The 18,421-nt window shown below is 35.8% G+C and overlaps 2 protein-coding genes and 1 pseudogene across 2 annotated transcripts in view; all 3 read left to right on the top strand.

The window, feature by feature from the left end:
• LOC109190893 (heterogeneous nuclear ribonucleoprotein A1, A2/B1 homolog) overlaps window positions 1-3,145 on the top strand; it is a 7,522-nt gene extending 4,377 nt beyond the window's left edge. Inside the window, exons 3-4 of the mRNA XM_019341493.1 lie at window positions 2,883-3,018; window positions 3,114-3,145. Coding sequence (XP_019197038.1) covers window positions 2,883-3,018; window positions 3,114-3,145 — 168 coding nt within the window. The remainder of the gene's footprint in view (window positions 1-2,882; window positions 3,019-3,113) is intronic.
• Window positions 3,146-13,348: 10,203 nt separating this feature from the next.
• LOC109190887 lies at window positions 13,349-14,116 on the top strand (annotated as a pseudogene).
• Window positions 14,117-17,357: 3,241 nt separating this feature from the next.
• LOC109190892 (pathogenesis-related protein PRB1-3-like) lies at window positions 17,358-17,858 on the top strand. Its single transcript, XM_019341492.1, has one exon. The coding sequence runs from the start codon at window positions 17,358-17,360 to the stop codon at window positions 17,856-17,858; it is 501 nt and encodes a 166-aa protein (XP_019197037.1).
• Window positions 17,859-18,421: the final 563 nt, after the last annotated feature.

Below are 18,421 nucleotides of genomic sequence, written 5' to 3'. Positions count from 1 at the left end.
TGTACGTTAGACCAGGATGAGTGGGATGTTAAATGGGATTGGGTGAACTGAAGACCGTGGGTACGGTTTAGAAGACACTTATCTATTGTTTCGTTTCAGAAAGATGCAAAGTGCATTATATATGGTGGGTGTCGAATCCAACAAATAATAATTTACTGAGTAAGGTCGTATCCACAGAGATTGGTTCGATTTAATTTTATTCCAAAATTTAAATAAAGAATGGAATGATAATTCGAGTTCAACAAGCATTAATAAAATGACAAAGAATATTAAGTAAAAATGAATCACAGGAAAACTAGTATCCAACCCAAGACATAATGTCAGAATTGATACAAAGAAGTGATCATTGAAATAAAGTGTAAAGGCTAATGTGTCATCTAGCACCATGAACCATAATCGATTATTCATCCCCGAACTTTCACATCATATATATTGTTGTCCCGGTAGGTTTCGAAAGGAGAGTCTAGAAGGGGGTGGGGGGTGAATAGACTCAACTCGATGTTCACAGAATAACTCCTTTCAGGGTTATTACGCAGCGGATATGCTAGACGAGTTTTATATTGCTTTGCACAGTTTGTTGCTTTATGAAACTTTCGGTTGAGATTGTATGATATGCAATGCACGAAAGTAAAGCAAGGAAAAAATAAAGAGAGAGAGATGAGAGATTTTTATAGTGGTTCGGCCAACTGTGCCTACTCCACTTTCTTTCACAACTTGTGAAAGGTTTGCACTATCACTCCTAGTACAAATAACACCAAGCTAGCTTCCTTGATCACTAAGCCGGACAGCTAATTGAAGGTTTTTCAACTCCTAGAGTTTACTCCGCTCTATCAACATCTTCTTTAGAGCTGAGGGTTGGAAGAAAATATCTGCGAGGTTCTCCAACGGGTTGAAGTCTTGACTAACTAGTTGAATGATGGATGATCAACGTATATAAGTTGCAAGACTTCTTCAAGGTTGTGAGGATGAAATCTGATAATTCTTATTGTAAACTTCACACCTTGAAACACTAGTTTTCAAAGCTTAAGAGAGTGAACTTGTATAAGGAGCTTTTGAATATGTATGATCAGTTGAGATAAAAACCAGCAACTTCTATCATGGAGAAGATGGGTATTTATAATAGAGAAAATATCCATCCGTTGGAGGGGATGATATTTCAAACTTATGAACCAGTGGGTAATAACCGGAGAGCCTGGTACATTTAATGCTTCATTAAATGCAGTTGTGCCATATAGTCGTTGGAGGCAAGAACTTCTGCAAGTTTTGTCTTCTAGCTCTGAAAAGAGGTACAATGACATTTAATGCACCTTGATTAGTGTGCTCTTCATTCTTAGGATAACTTATTCCTAGGATGATCCATCAGCTGAGACACAACATTCTTCTTGAGTTGAGAGAAGATGGATTGTCTTGGCAGTCTGGTCGTTAGAAATAATGTCTCTGGACGAAAGATTACTTTCGGTTTCTGTTCACGGCGGTAAAGGATCATCTATCCATTCGTGGTCTGTCCAAGATGTAGCTTTGCTTCAATCATCCGCTCTTCTTTCGTTCAAAAGAAACCTAACTAAAAGATCATAACTCGATTTTGTGTGTTTAACTACCTTAACAAGAATTACACAGTGAGTTATGGATACCTTTCGTCTAGAAAGAAGGTAGCAACAGATATGACAAAAATTAGGGGTCTACAATCTAAGTTACATTGGTATCATCAAAATCCTAATACATATATTCCTAACATATATCAAGCCACAAACAAAAAGAAAAATTCATCTAGAACTTTTAGTAGGTTTCCCTATCTTCCTGCTGACATGGCGCCAGTTTCCCCCCCAAATCGTATATGAAACCACGCTCAACCAAAGACGTAGCATTCAAACGAGGATGACCCAGGCGTGGAAAATCCATGTTAAGTTGATTTAGTGGGTATGTTTCTAGGCTGAAGGTGACGGAAGGCTGAAGGTGACGGCAGGTTGAAAGTGACGAAGCGCGCTAGCTGCGTTAACATGTATGTTTTCTATACTTTTCTGTTATATAATATTTCTATATCTTTGTGTGAATAATATATATATATATATATATAGTATATATGTGTGTGTGTGTGTGTGTGTGTGTGTGTGTGTGTGTGTGGTGTGTGAGTGTGTGTGTGTGCGTTGTGTGTACTGTTGCCTGCACATAATATATATAATGTGTAAATTTTTCTCTTTTCTGTGAATTATATATATTGTACTGTTGCTGCGCATAATATATATGATGCGTACATTCTTTTTCTTTTCTTTGCATTATATATATATATATATATATATATATATATATATATTATTCACAGAAAAGGGAAAAATTTATACACATCACATATATTATGCGCAAAGCAGTGAATAATATAATGTTGATGTACAGTTACTGTGAATACAAATGTGTATGCTTTTGATACAATAGGTCCTACTAAGCTTCTTTGATTTGAAAAGATAGGGACAAAGTGTTAGAAAAGTGGAAAAGAATACGTGTTTACAGTTCTGCATTCATATATGAAATTAGCTATTAGACCATTAGTTTATTAATTAATTAATACAAAACTGGAATATAATGTTTTCTTCTAATTAAGTTTTACTAGTCATTGAATGGGGAAATCTTTTGGCCAAGGACTGAAGGTGATGAAATACTTGCTCCTATTCCAACGAAGATGACTGGTAGGCCAAAAAAAAAAAAAAAAAAGAAAGCTTGAAGAAAATGAAAAAAAAAACAAGCAAAAAATGAGTGAAGAGTTAGAAAGTTGTCTAAAAAAGGAAGAATTATGACATGTCAATTATGCAAGGGAAATGGACATAACAAACGATTTTGTCCTACATTGTCAACCAACAAGCAGAATCTGCTGGTTCTTCTACTGTTAGAGGAAGAGTGATGGTTCTTCTGCTGTTGGAGGAAGAGGAAGACCATTGGCTGCTGTGAGAGGGAGAGTGAGAGAAGGAGGGAGAGGAAGTGGAAGAGGGACAGACTTGTTTCAGGAAAGCTTTGTTAGAATGTCAGGTAAATTAATTGAACATAATGCGGATTTAAATAACTCATATAGATGGCTCTTAGCAGTTTATGATTTATTGACAATGCTTTCTTCTTTTCTGTAGCTTGCGCAGAGTCAAGCTCAATGGGACCATGAAGGCAAATGAAGATTGATGGAGTCACTTTTTTTTTTCTCTTTATTTTTATTTTTGTTTTTTGTTAACTAGCTGGTGTTTATAGCTACTATATCTATATGATTTTGTTTTTTAACTAGCTAGTAGATTATGAATTGGGAGTTTATTTTGTTTTGTTCTTCGCAATATATATATTTTACAGTTTATATTAGTAACTTCATTTCATTTTTTTTTAATTTCACTTGGTTTAGTTGTTGACCATCTAAATGGTTTTATGTGGATGAATAAGCAATATATATTCAAAGGGCCCTCGCAAATTATGTTGTGCATCCGTATACACCATGCATGGTGCATACGGATGCAAAAATGACGTCGTTTTGGTTAAAAAAACGCGCGTCCCACTTAAAAAAGAAATCAGGTTCGATTCCCGGCAATAGCATTTTTATATATCCATAAATTCATAACTATATCTCCATAAATTCATAAGTATATATCCATAAATTCATAACTATATATCCACAGTTAATGAATGAAGTAAAAATCCACAACGAATGAACTAAATATCCACAATGAATGAACTAAATATCCACAATGATTGAACTAAATATCCACAATGAATGAACTAAATATCCAGAAATTCATAACTATATATCCAGAAATTCATAACTATATATCCATAAATTCATTACTATATATTCACAGTGAATAAATGAAGTAAATATCTACAATGTATGAACTAAATATCCACAATGATTGAACTAAATATCCACAATGAATGAACTAAATATCCAGAAATTCATAACTATATATCCAGAAATTCATAACTAAATATCTAGAAATTCATAACTACATATCCACAATAATGCTATTGCCGAGAATCGAACCTGAATTTTTTTAAGTGGGACGCGCGTTTTTAGTCAAAGAAGACGTTGTTTTGCATCGTATGCACCACGCATGGTACATTCGGTTTCACAACATAACTATTGTTCAAAGTGCTGATGGATATATTTATGTGGGAAAATACTAAACAAAAAAAAATTAGCATTTCTATAAATTAGGAAAACTAGAATAATACTAAACAAAAAATTAGCCAAAAAATATGAATTCTCGAAAAAACAAAAGAAAGTTGAAACATTGGGATTGAAAATTTGAAAAAGTATAAATTATGAAAATAAAGAGAAGAAAATTATAGTTTTTTTAATATAATAATTTTTGTTTTTTAAATTTTAAATATGTAAATGCTTACATGGACAACATAAGGTAAAGAGAAATGCCACATCAGGCCATGTCAACAGGAAGATATGATAACCTGCTAAAAGTTCTAGGTGATTTTTTTTTTCTTGATTTGTGGCTTGATATATACGATATGAAAGTTCATGGTGCGGGATGAATAATCAAATATGGTTCATGGTGCTAGATGACACTTTAGCCAAGTGTAAATTCTTTTATCCTACACCAAATTGGTTATTGTTATTAACAAGCTCGATCTAACAACATATCTCTCCTTACTTTATCGGTAATCAAAACAGGCTCTTCAATTACTTCTCTAGATAATTAACAACCCTAAATAAGCCCTTAGGATTTAATTAACTATCAGCATTAAGAATTAGAAAGACTACCAATTTTAGCCGACAGACTCGCAAGCTCAGTCCATTTAAACTAGACTATACATCTCCATAACATAAGATTGAAAATCTCTTTTATAATCAACTATGTTATTTTACGACTAAGGTTTAGAACACTTAAACAATTACAGATTTAAGAATTCGAAATGGCAATTTACTGGATTGATAATTGAACAACAGATCCTTTTTGTACAATTAATCAAAGCAGTAATATCAAGATAATAGAAGGCATATAAATAGTGTAGCATAAAAGAAAATCAAATTAGATCTCACAATTCTAACAGAACTAAAACTTCAATTATTATTGAGTTGGAAAATAAACTTAACAACACATCAAATGTACTGACTGTCCTCTATTGAATAATTCAGGCCTATTTATACTAATTTCAGCACCCTAATCAGCTAAAAATAATCCTAATTTCCCTAACATCCTCAAATTGAATCAATTTCTTCAACCACATAAAACCTAGAAAATAAATAATATTTATTTTCTAAATCCTACGCACCAAAGAAAATAAGCTCCAGTTGATTTCGTCCGTTTGTGGTAGCAGACTAGCAGTTCGAAGCAGTCGCAGAAGTTGTTCGCCCATGGAGTCATTCATCGCAGCAGACCGATGTCGTCGCTGCGTTCACAGAAGACGCTCGGAAGAAGTTTCGCTAGTGTCTACATACGTAAAAAGCTTATAAGGGAAAAAAAAGATAAAGAAAGGACAAATATATTAAACGGGGCAATTTATGTTGTCCATCTGTGTGCACCTGGATGCAAAAAACGGCATCGTTTTACTTAAATAAAAAAAAATCATTTTCGATTGCCTTTAGTTACGTAAACATATGTTCATAATTTTATAATTTCATATTCTATATTTATAGTTATGAAATTATAGATGTGTAGTTATGCAATTCTGGATTTGTAGTTATGAAGTTATGGATGTCTAATTATGCATGCAATTCTGAATGTATAGTTATGAAGTTATAATTTCAAATGTATAGTTATGAAGTTTGGATGTGAAGTAATGCAATTTTGAATGTATAGTTATGAAGTTATGGATGTGTAGTTATGCATGCAATTTTGAATGTATAGTTATGAAGTTATGGATGTGTAGTTATGCAATTCTGAATTTATAGTTATGAAGTTATGGATGTGTAGTTATGCAATTCTGGATTTATAGTTATGAAGTTATGGATGTGTAGTTATGCAATTCTGATTTTTTTTTTAAAGGTCGGACGTCAAAACCACGTCGTTTTTACAACCGTGTGCACCATGCAAGGTGCACACGGTTGCATCATGCATGTGTAGTTTGGGCTGCTGAAATTAAAAAAAAAAAAAAAAAAAAAAAAAAAAAAAAAAAAAAATTAACCTACTTTAATTCCACCTTGCCCAACTCTTATTAATTAACAAATGTATTCCCCATGGCCGAAAAATGACATTTAAGCTTAAATTATTCAAATAACTATTATATTAATACAAAATATAAAATAAAGTTTAAAATAAATATAATATTAAATAAATAAAACTAATTTATTATAATAAACTATCTAAATTAAATATATTAATCGTACTTATCAATATACTTGTGGGTAGCCTGGTTTTTTAGCAATTATATCATGGACCACGGTCCACAAAGCTTTGTAGACCATGATCCAAAAACGGCGCCGTTTCTTTAAGTAAAGAAATGGCTGCCGTTATAGCTTAACGGAGCGCGTATTTTTGGTGTGTTAATTACAAAATGAAACTACAGTGTATCTAAACTGAAACTGTCTCACATATTGTTTTTATATTATCAAATGAAACTGCAATTGAATTGAAACGAAACTATAGTAGTGTTGAAATGAAACTACAGTGTATACAAAATGAAACTGAATAATAATTTCACATATTTGAGTGTATATTATCCAACGAACCTGTAGTTATATCAAAACAATACTGTAGTTGTGTTGTAATAAAACTATAGTGTATATAAAATGAAACTATAGGTATTATCCTACCGCCGCCGCGTCCAAGCTTCGACGCCATCGCCGTGTCCAACCTCTGCCGCCATCGCCGCCTCCATCCTCTGTCGTCGTCGGTCCAACCGCCGCCGCCGTGAAGAACTGAGGTTTAGCTTTTAAGGTTAGCTTTTCTATTGTAATGTAATAAGCTGTCAAATTCATCCAAAAGTTATCTGATTGTATCAATGTGTGTGTTTATGCTAAACAATTTTGGATTTTAGCTAGGGTTGGGGAATTGGGGTTTGAATTTGTGCAAAATTTCTGTGAAATTTCGCTATTTAATGTTCATATCTTGAGTTCTAAGCACCCTGCAATAATAAAAATTTAGTCATTTTGTATAAGGAACTCAAAAAATAATATCAGTTAGTTATTTCCTTATATAATAAACAACATTAAAGGTTTCTCTCCATTAACTTTATGTACCTATTGGATGTCATCACTAGTAGTTGTAGTTGTAACTAATGGTGGATCTCCATTCTCTATTCGGATCGACCTACTTTCAAATATATGCATGCGCTTCTTAAGGTCACGGTTTTCTTCATCCTTCTCAAGGAGTTTAGCCTCTAGCTCTTTGATGTAAATAGATTTTGTGTCATTTAAGTTTTTTCGCTTCACTCCACCCCCATAACCATATACAGGACCATGACGTTGTTGTCCAAAATGTTTTTCAACAATTTCAAGGTTTGAAAGTGATGGGTTAGACCTAATAATCTTCACAATTTCATTCTATAAAAAGTTTACAAGTAAACAAGATTAATGCAGAAGTATATCAAGATAAAAAGATTAATGCAGAAAGGCTAAATAATGACACTTAGCTTACATATTTTTCTTCTTCTTTTGTCCCATTTAATTTTTCAATTTTGCTTCTAGTCTTTAAGAAAATTACTCCCAAGTCAGGCGGTTGTGAATCTTTACCTCCCAATAAGTTGAGAAAAACAAATGTCATTCTAGGTAAAAAAGAAAAAAAAATTCATATATAACTAGCAGAACTGTTTTTTTTAGTACATTTTCAATATGATTTCTCTATGTGGGTTACTCCCTGTGCGATAGGCATTCCCATATCTGATGTTGACCTATTCTTAGTGTTTTGCTAACTGATTTTCTGCATAACTTTCAAATGTAAGTGATTATTTAAATAAAAAATATTTTTTTATAATATATAAAACCGTCATTACCATATCAGATCAACATACTTGAAACTTTTCTGTCATAAATTTGTTAGTGACAAACCACTTCCAATCTTCAACATCTACTCCAGGTGGAACACTTTTTAAAGCCTCGGTCTTACTTGATGCAAGGTCTCAGAAATTTTATATTCAAAAGTGACCTCCAATTTGTCCACAAAGTATAGATATGCTCTAGGGTATCATCACGATATAACTCAATATTTGGATTATCAAAATATTTGAAATCTTGTAAATTTCAGTGTAATGTGAAATTCAGCATTCTTTGACTAACTATATGATTGAAGAGGGAAATTCACTTATCTATTATTGATTGCAAGATTTTCATTACTAAAGAACCTTATTTTATCATCGTAGCTGCAAATTAAGCTTTTATTTGAATCTCTTGCTTCTATCTCGGGTCACTCAAGTTGCATGTAGACATGCGTATTTAGTCTTTCGTTTCAGATGTAGTTTGATTTGCTGGTGTCGGAGATCAGCCAAGGAGATGAACGGAAAAAACAGAGAGGAATTGAGATAAGAGAATGATGAGAATGGTTTTCATTCATTCTGTTAGACGAATACATGAAGAGCATATATACAAAGAAAGGGCGGCAAAAGCCGTTGGAACTGCCAAGATGATCAAAGACCAGAAGGCCCTCGACTAATTCACATTATCCCCTTCTACATCATGCTCTAATACCCCCCCCCCCCCCGTAAGCTGGAGCGTGTAAATTTTGAACGCCCAGCTTAGATACATAGGTCTGGAACATCTGAGAGCCAAGAGGCTTAGTAAAACCATCGGCCACTTGATTGACGGAGGATACAGGCAGAAGCTTAATGAGGCCTTGGTTAAGTTTCTCCCGAACGATATGACAGTCGATGTCAATATGTTTGGTGCGTTCGTGGAAGACGTGATTCTCCGCTATGGCTATAGCGGATTTGCTGTCGCAGAATAAGGTGGCTGGTTTGTCCAGCTGGATGTGCAAGTCTTGTAAGAGATAGACAAGCCATTGTACCTCACAGACAGTGGCTGCCAAGGCTCTGTATTCGGCTTCGGAGGAACTCCTAGACACTGTCATCTGCTTCTTGGATTTCCATGACACAAGGGCGTCACCTAGAAATACACAATATCCGGTGATGGAGCTTCGAGTGTCACCGCATGCTGCCCAATCGGAGTCTGAGAAGACTCTGAGCTAAAGTTGAGAATCTGAAGTATATAGTAAGCCTTGGCTAGGTGACAATTTAATGTAACGCAGTATACGATGAGCGGCTATTAAGTGTTTGTCCGTAGGACAATCAACAAATTGACTGAGCTGTTGAACGGAGTATGCTATGTCTGGGCGTGTGGCAGTAAGGTATAGCATTCTCCCTACCAATCTTCTGAATATGGTCGGATCTGCCAGGGGTGTGCCATCATTACGAGCTAGCTTTAAGCCTTGAACCATGGGGGTTGGTACTGGCTTACTTTCCAGGAAACCAGCCTCTTCTAAGATGTCCAGAGCGAATTTTCGTTGACAAAGATTCATGCCTCCTTTCACTTTGCAAGCTTCAATACCAAGGAAGTAGCCTAGGGGGCCAAGATCTTTAATTTTAAACTCTTTGTCTAAGAATTGCTTAACAGATTTGATGACAGATATGCTCGGACTGGCAGCTATTATATCGTCCACATAGATCAACAAAGCAATGAAATTGGTATCCATACCTCTAGTAAACAAAGATGGTTCAGATTTGGATTGATGGAATCCATTCTGAACTAGAGCAGCAGTGAGCTTGGAGTTCCATTGGCGACTGGCCTGTTTCAATCCGTATAGAGATCGTCGAAGTTTACATACTTGATTCGGCTTGTTGCTGTGAAAACCAGGAGGTAAAGACATATATACTTCTTCGTTCAAGTCACCGTGAAGAAAGGCATTATTGATGTCCATTTGATGAATTTCCCATGTCTTAGATACTGCAACAGCTAAGAAGAGCCGAATAGTAGTCAGTCTCGCCACTGGAGAGAATGTGTCAAGGTAATCGATGCCAAGCTGCTGCGTATAGCCCTTAGCAACGAGCCGTGCCTTATGTCTTTCAATCGTGCCATCGACTTTCAACTTCACCTTGAAAATCCACTTGCAACCAATGGGAATTTTTCCCGGTGGTAAATCAGTTAACTCCCACGTTTGGTTATCCTGTAAAGCTGCAATTTCAGCATCCATGGCCTTCTTCCAACATTCATTTTGCATGGCCTGTTGGTAGGTTCTTGGCTCTTTAATTGTGGATACTGCCATGGAGAAGGCTTTATGTGAGGGACTGAGGTTGGCATAGGATATAACCTTCGACAGAGAATGGGGAGATGTCATGTAGCTCATAATGGCATCACAGTAGTAGTCCTGAAGTTTAGAGGGGGCATTGCGAGATCTGCTAGATCTCCTTGGCTGAGCATTGTGGATGGTTACGGCAGTGTCCTCACTGCATTCTTCATCAGAAGTAGCATGTAAAGAGACTTCATTGCTTGGCATATAATGTTCGGGGGAATTCTGTATGGAAGTAGAATCTGTGTGCGTTTCATGAGGATTTGATTCATCTTGCATCATAGGCAATTCAATACTGCTGTGGGTGTCATTCATCGAATCAACATGACTATGGAGGATGCCTAGATCAGCAACTTCTTCACGGCTATTGACAGGAATGTTGGGCAGAGATGGAGTATCCATTTGAGAGGGATATTTGTCAGCATAGGCTACTTTGTCAGCAAAGGGAAAATAATCTTCGTAGAAGATCACATCCCTAGATATAAAGATGGAATTATCTTGTAGATCATAGAGCAGGTATCCTTTGATGTGAGCTGGAATACCAATGAGCACACATTGTCTACTGCGAGGTGCCAACTTGTGTCTGCCCTGTGATAGAGTAGCAGCATAACTCAAGCATCCGAAAACTTTCACATTGTCCAAGCTAGGCTTCTTTCCGTGCAACCTTTCATATGGACTAAGCCAAGCAGTGACAAGGGATGGCAACCTGTTTATGATGAAAGCAGCATGTAAAATACATAAACCCCAAAATTTAAGGGGTAAGTTAGCCTGGAATCTGAGAGCACGAGCTACGTTTAGAATATGTTGATGTTTGCGCTGAACTACTGCGTTTTGTTGGGGTGTGTTAACACACGATGTTTGGTGAACCATCCCATTTTCATCAAAGAAATCATTCATGTTGAATTCCCTTCCATTGTCACTTCTTATAGTTTTGATAACTGCTCCATGTTGAGTTTGGACTCGTTTATGGAAGATTTTGATCATAGCCCTTGTCTCGGATTTGTTCTTCATGAGGTGAACCCAGGTGTATCTAGAGAAATCGTCAACAATCGTTAGAAAATATCTCTCTCCTCCTAGAGATTCAACCATGAAGGGACCCCAAATGTCAACATGGATTAGATCAAAGCATTTATTTGACATAGTGTTGCTTAAAGGAAAAATGGCACGTTTCTGTTTAGCATAGTGGCAGACATTACATGGCAATTGCTTAGGATAAGAAACAGATACATTCTTTATATGATGGATCTTATTAATGGGAAAGTGTCCCAAACGCTTGTGCCAAAGGTCTGCACTATCAACTTTCATCACAGAGTTGCTGTAGGAATTGATCTTTGGTTGTTGACACAGCAGGTACAAACCGTCTTCTTCCCTAGCAAAACCACTGGTCATCCCAGCTTTCTGGAGAAGGCACTGGCCAGAGTTAAACAACAAAATGTGAGATGAGTCTTGTAGCAATCTACTGACTGACACAATGTTGAATCTAAAGTCCGGAATGTGTAACACATTCTTCAGCCATAGATCTTCTGCCAGTTTGATATCTCCTTTGTGTTGAACGACAACTCTCTCTCCATTAGGTAGGTTCACAGTAGCTCCCTTAACTTCACAACAATTGTTAAAAAATTCTCGAGAGCACACTATATGATCAGTTGCTCCCGAGTCCAAAATCCAAGTGGAATCACAAAGATTAAGAGAATTTATATGAGAAGTGAAATAGGACTTGCCTTCGGCTTGAGCTCCATGTTCTGTGAGATTGGGAATAAGAGAGACGGCATCAGCAGTAGTAGGAGTCTGGTGTTGATCAACTTGGATCTGTAGGAGAGATATAAGTTTCTGAAGCTGTTCAGAAGTGGCAGCATTGTCCGAGCTAGCAGAGGCTGCCATTGCCGGCTGTTTTCCCTTGGATTTGAACCCCGGAATCCATCCCGGTGGATAGCCGTGCTTCTTATAGCACTTCTCCACGGTGTGACCAGTCATTCCACAATAAGTGCATTTAGCATTTCGATTTCCATTACCTGAGTTCATGTTTCTCTTTCCGTTATAGTAGTTCACTGCTGCTACACTGTTTTCGTCATTGGAGCTGAGTTCATTGTGAACGGCATTGGCAAGGTTGAATTGCAGGTTTGAGCTAGTGATGTTCAATTGTCTCTCGAACTTTTCCGTCATAACGAACACCTTGTACATTTCTGGCAAAGGATCAAGCACAAGGATGTTAGATTTAAGCGGATTATAGTCATCACCTAAGCCTTGCAGGAATCGGATAATTTCATCTATTTCTCGATCTTTTCTGACGAGATCGATTAGGTTGCAGGAACATTGGGGATTGCATTTGCAGATCGGAAGGGGACGCAGCTCATACATCTCTTCCCAAAACGTTCTGCATTTGGTATAATATTCATTCACCGATAGACTTCCCTGCCTCAGGTTGTAAATCTCGTTCTGCAAAGTTGATATACGGTGCGCATCTCGCTGAGAGAATCGCTTTCTGAAATCGTTCCAAACATCTTTCGCGGCTTCCATGTACATCACGCTTTGTGCAATGGATGGATGCACAGTTTTGAGTATCCAGGACTTCACCATCAGATTGCATCTTCTCCACGCTTGATAGTTGTTTTGAGTTCTGTCCGGCGCCGGCAAGCTTCCATCGATGAGGAACCATTTGTTTTTCACCTCTAATGCAACTTGCATTGCGATGCTCCATGAAGCATAGTTCGAACTGCCATTGAGAGGAGGACTGATAAGGATGGTGTTTGGATTCTCATTGGAGTTGAGATACAAAGGATTCTCAACATCTTCAGTCTGATTCCGCTGCGGAGCTACAATCGGTGGAGCGTTGATCGGTGGTTGATTCATTCGTGGTTGCGACGGCTGGCTGGCTTCTCCCATGCCGGTAACTGCTCCGGCGTAGGATCTCCTTCCTTGCTCTTATACCATGTCGGAGATCAGCCAAGGAGATGAACGGAAAAAGCAGAGAGGAATTGAGATAAGAGAATGATGAGAATGGTTTTCATTCATTCTGTTAGACGAATACAAGAAGAGCATATATACAAAGAAAGGGCAGCAAAAGCCGTTGGAACTGCCAAGATGATCAAAGACCAGAAGGCCCTCGACTAATTCACATTATCCCCTTCTACATCATGCTCTAATAGCTGGTCTTTTGGTTCTGATCATTGCGGCCCTAAGTCACATCTCTATTGTGTCTAAGGTCGATAGCTCAGCTAGTTATGTTGATGCAGGTGGTGAAAATCCGACTACAACAGCAGAGAGGTTTAAGCCCTGAGCTCCTGAAGTACAAGGGGCCTATACAGTATACACTGTGCCCGAATGATTGTTCGTGAAAACGGGATTCGTGGTCTGTGGGCAGGGGCTGCCCCAACAGTTATGCGAAATGGGACGAACCAGGCGGCAATGTTCACAGCCAAAAATGCATTTGATAATGGGAATGTCCTTCAGCCATGGCAGTCTATGATTTCGGGTTTCCTTGCAGGGACAGCTGGTCCTATATGCACTGGACCTTTCGACGTTGTGAAAACGAGGCTGATGGCTCAAAGCCGATCAGGGGGTGATTTGAAGTACAGAGGACTGTTTCATGCCATCTCAACTATATACACCGTACCGAAGAAGGTATACGTGCTTTGTGGAAGGGGTTACTTCCCCGGCTTATGAGGATCCCGCCTGGACAGGCCATTGTGTGGGCTGTTTCTGACCAAGTGATTGGTTTGTATGAGAGAAGACATATACAAAACGCTGCGCTATAGCCTATAGGTAGCTCGACAATTACTCCACATTTCTCCTCTTTTTCTTGTGGATTGTAGTTCCATTCTTTGGCAAAAGCGTGCTAGCTGTTTTGGCCACTTTAGATTCCCTTAAATTAGTGGTAATGTCGAGTGAGGGACAGTTCTCTTGTCCCTGGCAAAATGGTATTTGAACACAATAAGATTAGAATAAAATATTCTAACAATATGAACTCCTTATCTTACAAGCACATGTTGATATTTGATAGTGATAATTTTTTCCCTACATGTTTTATGTGTTGTGAAATGTGTGTCGTAGGTTATCATGTGTAACTATTGAACAAAATATTAATATTTATTATATTTCTATAAAATACTTTGTAAACAAATATATATAACAAACAGGGCCGGCCCAGAGGGGCGGGCAACATGGGAACCCGCCCAGGGCCCAATGTTGAAAGGGCTCCCCTAACTTGGATTTTTATTTTTTTGATACTGTTAAGAGAAAAAAAAATTTTATTGCATGAGCATATATTTGAACCCACAACTTCAAAATTACTATTTAACATTAAATTCACTTAACCATTACAATCATTTAATATAATAATTCAATTAATAGATACTTCATATATATAAGAGAATACTAATTTTTTCAATGCGCGATGCGTAAAACTAATGCCCAACATTAGTATTCAATGTTAAAATCATAGTTATAATTTTTTTAAAAATAAAATTTTATAAATTTTTTAAAAATTCACAAAGTTTATAGTTGTAGAATTCATATTATATATTTAAAAGTATATTAATAATTATGGTATGATTAATAATTTATTTTTACATATTCTTACATAATATCTACATATATTATTATAATTAAAGAAGGTAAGAAAATATATGGTGCATGCAAGTGCATTGTAAGAGTAATGGAAATAGATAATTGAAGTTATAACGGTAGGGGCATTGTTGTCCAAAAAATAATATAGTACAACATTTATAGCTTAATGTATCAAAAAAAAAGATAACAGAAAAACAGACATAAATGAAGGGTACCAACCTTCATTGACACTTAATATGTTTTTATTATTTTATTATTAGATTAAATTAATTTATAATTAAACTTCATGTAGGGGCCCAAAGTTTGAATGATCACTACTCCAGGATTAGTCCAACTATTTTTTTTTTTTTTAATAAAGTCTTAAAAAAATTATATGTAAATAAAAATTCAAAGTTATCCTTGAATTGTTTTCAATTAACACAATCTTTTGAACTATATATATATATATATATATATATATATATATATATATATATATATAAACACTTTAACTTTATATATTAAGGGCCCTTCTTTTTTTCTTTGTCCCGGGCCTATAAAATGATAGGACCGGCCCCGATAACATATTTTGTAATATAACTTAGATATTTAATTACAAGATAATGTCTCTTCAAAAAAATATTTATATAATTGTTGTCTAAATCCATCTTTCTAAATCTATAAAATGATCTAAATATTTATAATTAACTCCAAAAAACTTGGACAGCATTCCTTTGATAGGAAATTTTATATCATACGTTATTTAATTAGTTGTACTATTAAGTTATTCAACGTCATAGAGAGATTACATAGTATGTACCCAAAAAAAAAAAAAAAAAATACAAAGAGATTATATAGCATCGATCTACTTTTTGATTATCTATTAGTGGTTTACTTCATTACGAAATTTAGATTGTATTATTTGTGCTCATTTTTTATTCCTATTTTGTTTGAATTGATGCGTCTCTTAAAGGTTTTTGTTTCTTTTTTTATTGTTGATTATACACATGTATGTATATACGTATGTAGTAATATAATAAATTAATATACAGAGGAAAAAATTTATGTTAGTATCAATTAATTAATGTGTATTAGTATATTGTATTAAAGTATAACACATGCATATACATACAAGAGAAAGCTTACTATTCTAGTCAAATGAGTTAAATTAAAGTTGACAATGAGTGTTCGTTACCATAGTTTATAGTTTTTATAACCATATCCGTCGTCGCATAGACAATTATATACTTTTAGTTCACATTTTAATTGTTAATGTTATTGGTTGCTCTAAATTTGCCAGCATGAGTTGGTTTTAAATTAGAGGTCAACTTTCGAAATCTAAGCGAATTACAATATTACTTGAATTTAATAACATGCATAAGACAGATTAACTGTTGCATAAATCCATCTATCTAAATCTTGAAAATGATCTAATTATTTATATTTTCACTTAAAAAAAAAATTAAACACCATTCCTATTCCCCGAGTGAAAACTCCATTTAGAACCATCAATATCACAACTCACCATAGTAATCTACCTTCAAATTAGAAGATGATCTCATGATCTACTCAAAAAAGCCTAGTTCCCGAAGAACTTAAAACACGCGGTAGAGCTTCACAAATCAATAGTCCTTTCAACAATTGAGATGAAGAAAGTTAAGTCAATAGATCTTATAATAGTAAGATGAACCAGTAAAGTTTACTATCTGTTATAAGATGTGAATTTTCGACAAACCCAACTAAAAAACTTTAATTTGATAAAGAAAGTGGTCGGTAGAGCTTAAAGTTTGAAAGAAAACAGGTTCCAAAAGATGTATTCATTAAAGCTAAGGTCTACCAGAGGTGCCATATGATGAAGACAAGATGTATTCATAAACCCTAAAAAAGAGATTGTAATTAGATTTTCGATACTCAATACAATATACACAATTAATACACATTTAATTTAATTCAATAATTCCGAGCCAATCTTTTTGTTTGCTAATTTTCATACATGTCACTCCAAAGTTTACGATGGCCAACCTTTGACCCAGTGTTATAAAACCAACACTTCAATTTGAATATCACCTTATTATCCCAAAATAAAAAAATAAAAATGGTAAACCTTACAATTTGACAGCTTTTGATGAAGACAAGTAGTATAACATACAGTAAAATAAAAGTAGAAGAAATATGTTTGTATCCAAATTTCCCGACAGAGTGCTGTTTATGCTAATCTTGAATGTTAATGAATTGGGAGTGGGGAAACCTAGCTTATTATCTGCATAAATTGTATAATCCCTTCTGCCTCTACCCCACCCAATATATGTCACTGAGAGACCAAATGACAACAAAAAACTTGCAAAGCAGATAAAGTGTAACATCAAATTTTTTTCAACCTACCTAACTTTCTTCCTATACATACTCTACCTATAAATATTTGTGAGGTGACCATTATTCTTGTATTTCTAAGCCATACAAATTATTAAAAGCAATCCATTCTTTTAGGATACAAACAATCCTATAAATACCCTATAACACAATGCCAATGGCCATTGCATCTCTGCAGATAGAGACACATTTTTCCATTTCCTCTTACTTTTCCTTTTTATTGCAGCAAATCACAATAAAAAGGAAATGGAGTTTTCTTTTCTGCAGCTCACCATCTCCATAATTGCCTTAGCCGCCATTGCCCAAACATCTTTCGTACAATCCGCCTGTGACTCTGATTGCGTTAAAGGGTTTGTTGCTGCACATAACGCGGCCCGACAAACTGTTGGATCTCCACCTGTTAACTGGAACTCCACCTTAGCAGACATCGCCGAATCCTATGCCGCCAAGAGGTCTGCTGACTGTGTGCCGCAGAACTCTAACGGGCTGTATGGGGAAAACATTGCGGTGGCCTCTGCCGAATTGTCTCCGGCGGATTCCATGAAGTTGTGGATGGGTGAGAAGAAGGACTATGACCACGCATCGAATTCTTGCACCAGCGGCAACAATTGCCGCTCTTATACGCAGGTGGTTTGGGGCGGCAGCACGAGTATTGGCTGTGCTAGGGTTACGTGCAAAACTGATTGGATGTTTGTCATCTGCTACTATAACCCTCCGGGCAACTATATGGGCGAAAAACCATATTAAACACAATTTTTTTTTTATGATTAGTATGATCTTGTGAAATGCAGACAGTGCATTAAAAAAATATATATATAAATATTTAGAAATTACAATATTATCACTAATGTATTATCATGAAACAAATATTGTTTCATGCACGGATGCTGAATCAATTCAATTTTGAACTTTTTCTTTTACATTTGGCTAGCTATTCTTCGAATTATTTTTTTTCTGGGTTCGTGCATAATACTTGGTATCCCACTAATTGTGAGTTCATTCTTGTAGAGTTCTCTTATTGCAGAACACTCTTTAATATGCTCCACTCAATTAATTAACTACACAATTTATGGATGGGAAAATTGTAAAAAAATGTCCCTCTATAATATGCCAATTATCAATGTCACCCATGAATTATGAGTGGTGTAAATGTTGCCCCTCAATTATCAAAATGGTGCACATATAACCCCTCCCCCGTAACGGACCTGCGGTTCCCCACCGTTGAATCGAGGTATGGAAAAAACAACTAAATTACATATTTACTCCGACTTAACGGTGCCGTACACTAACGGAGAACCACATGTACGTTA

Source organism: Ipomoea nil, unplaced genomic scaffold, assembly GCF_001879475.1.
Source record: "Ipomoea nil cultivar Tokyo-kokei standard unplaced genomic scaffold, Asagao_1.1 scaffold1594, whole genome shotgun sequence".
NCBI lineage: Eukaryota > Viridiplantae > Streptophyta > Magnoliopsida > Solanales > Convolvulaceae > Ipomoea > Ipomoea nil.
The sequence above is the reverse complement of the archived record's forward strand: the minus strand, read 5'-3'. Positions and strand labels throughout refer to the sequence as shown.

Coding starts and splice junctions, on each gene's coding strand:
- LOC109190892 (XM_019341492.1), top strand. CDS start 17,358: ATGGAGTTTTCTTTTCTGCAGCTCACCATCTCCATAATTGCCTTAGCC.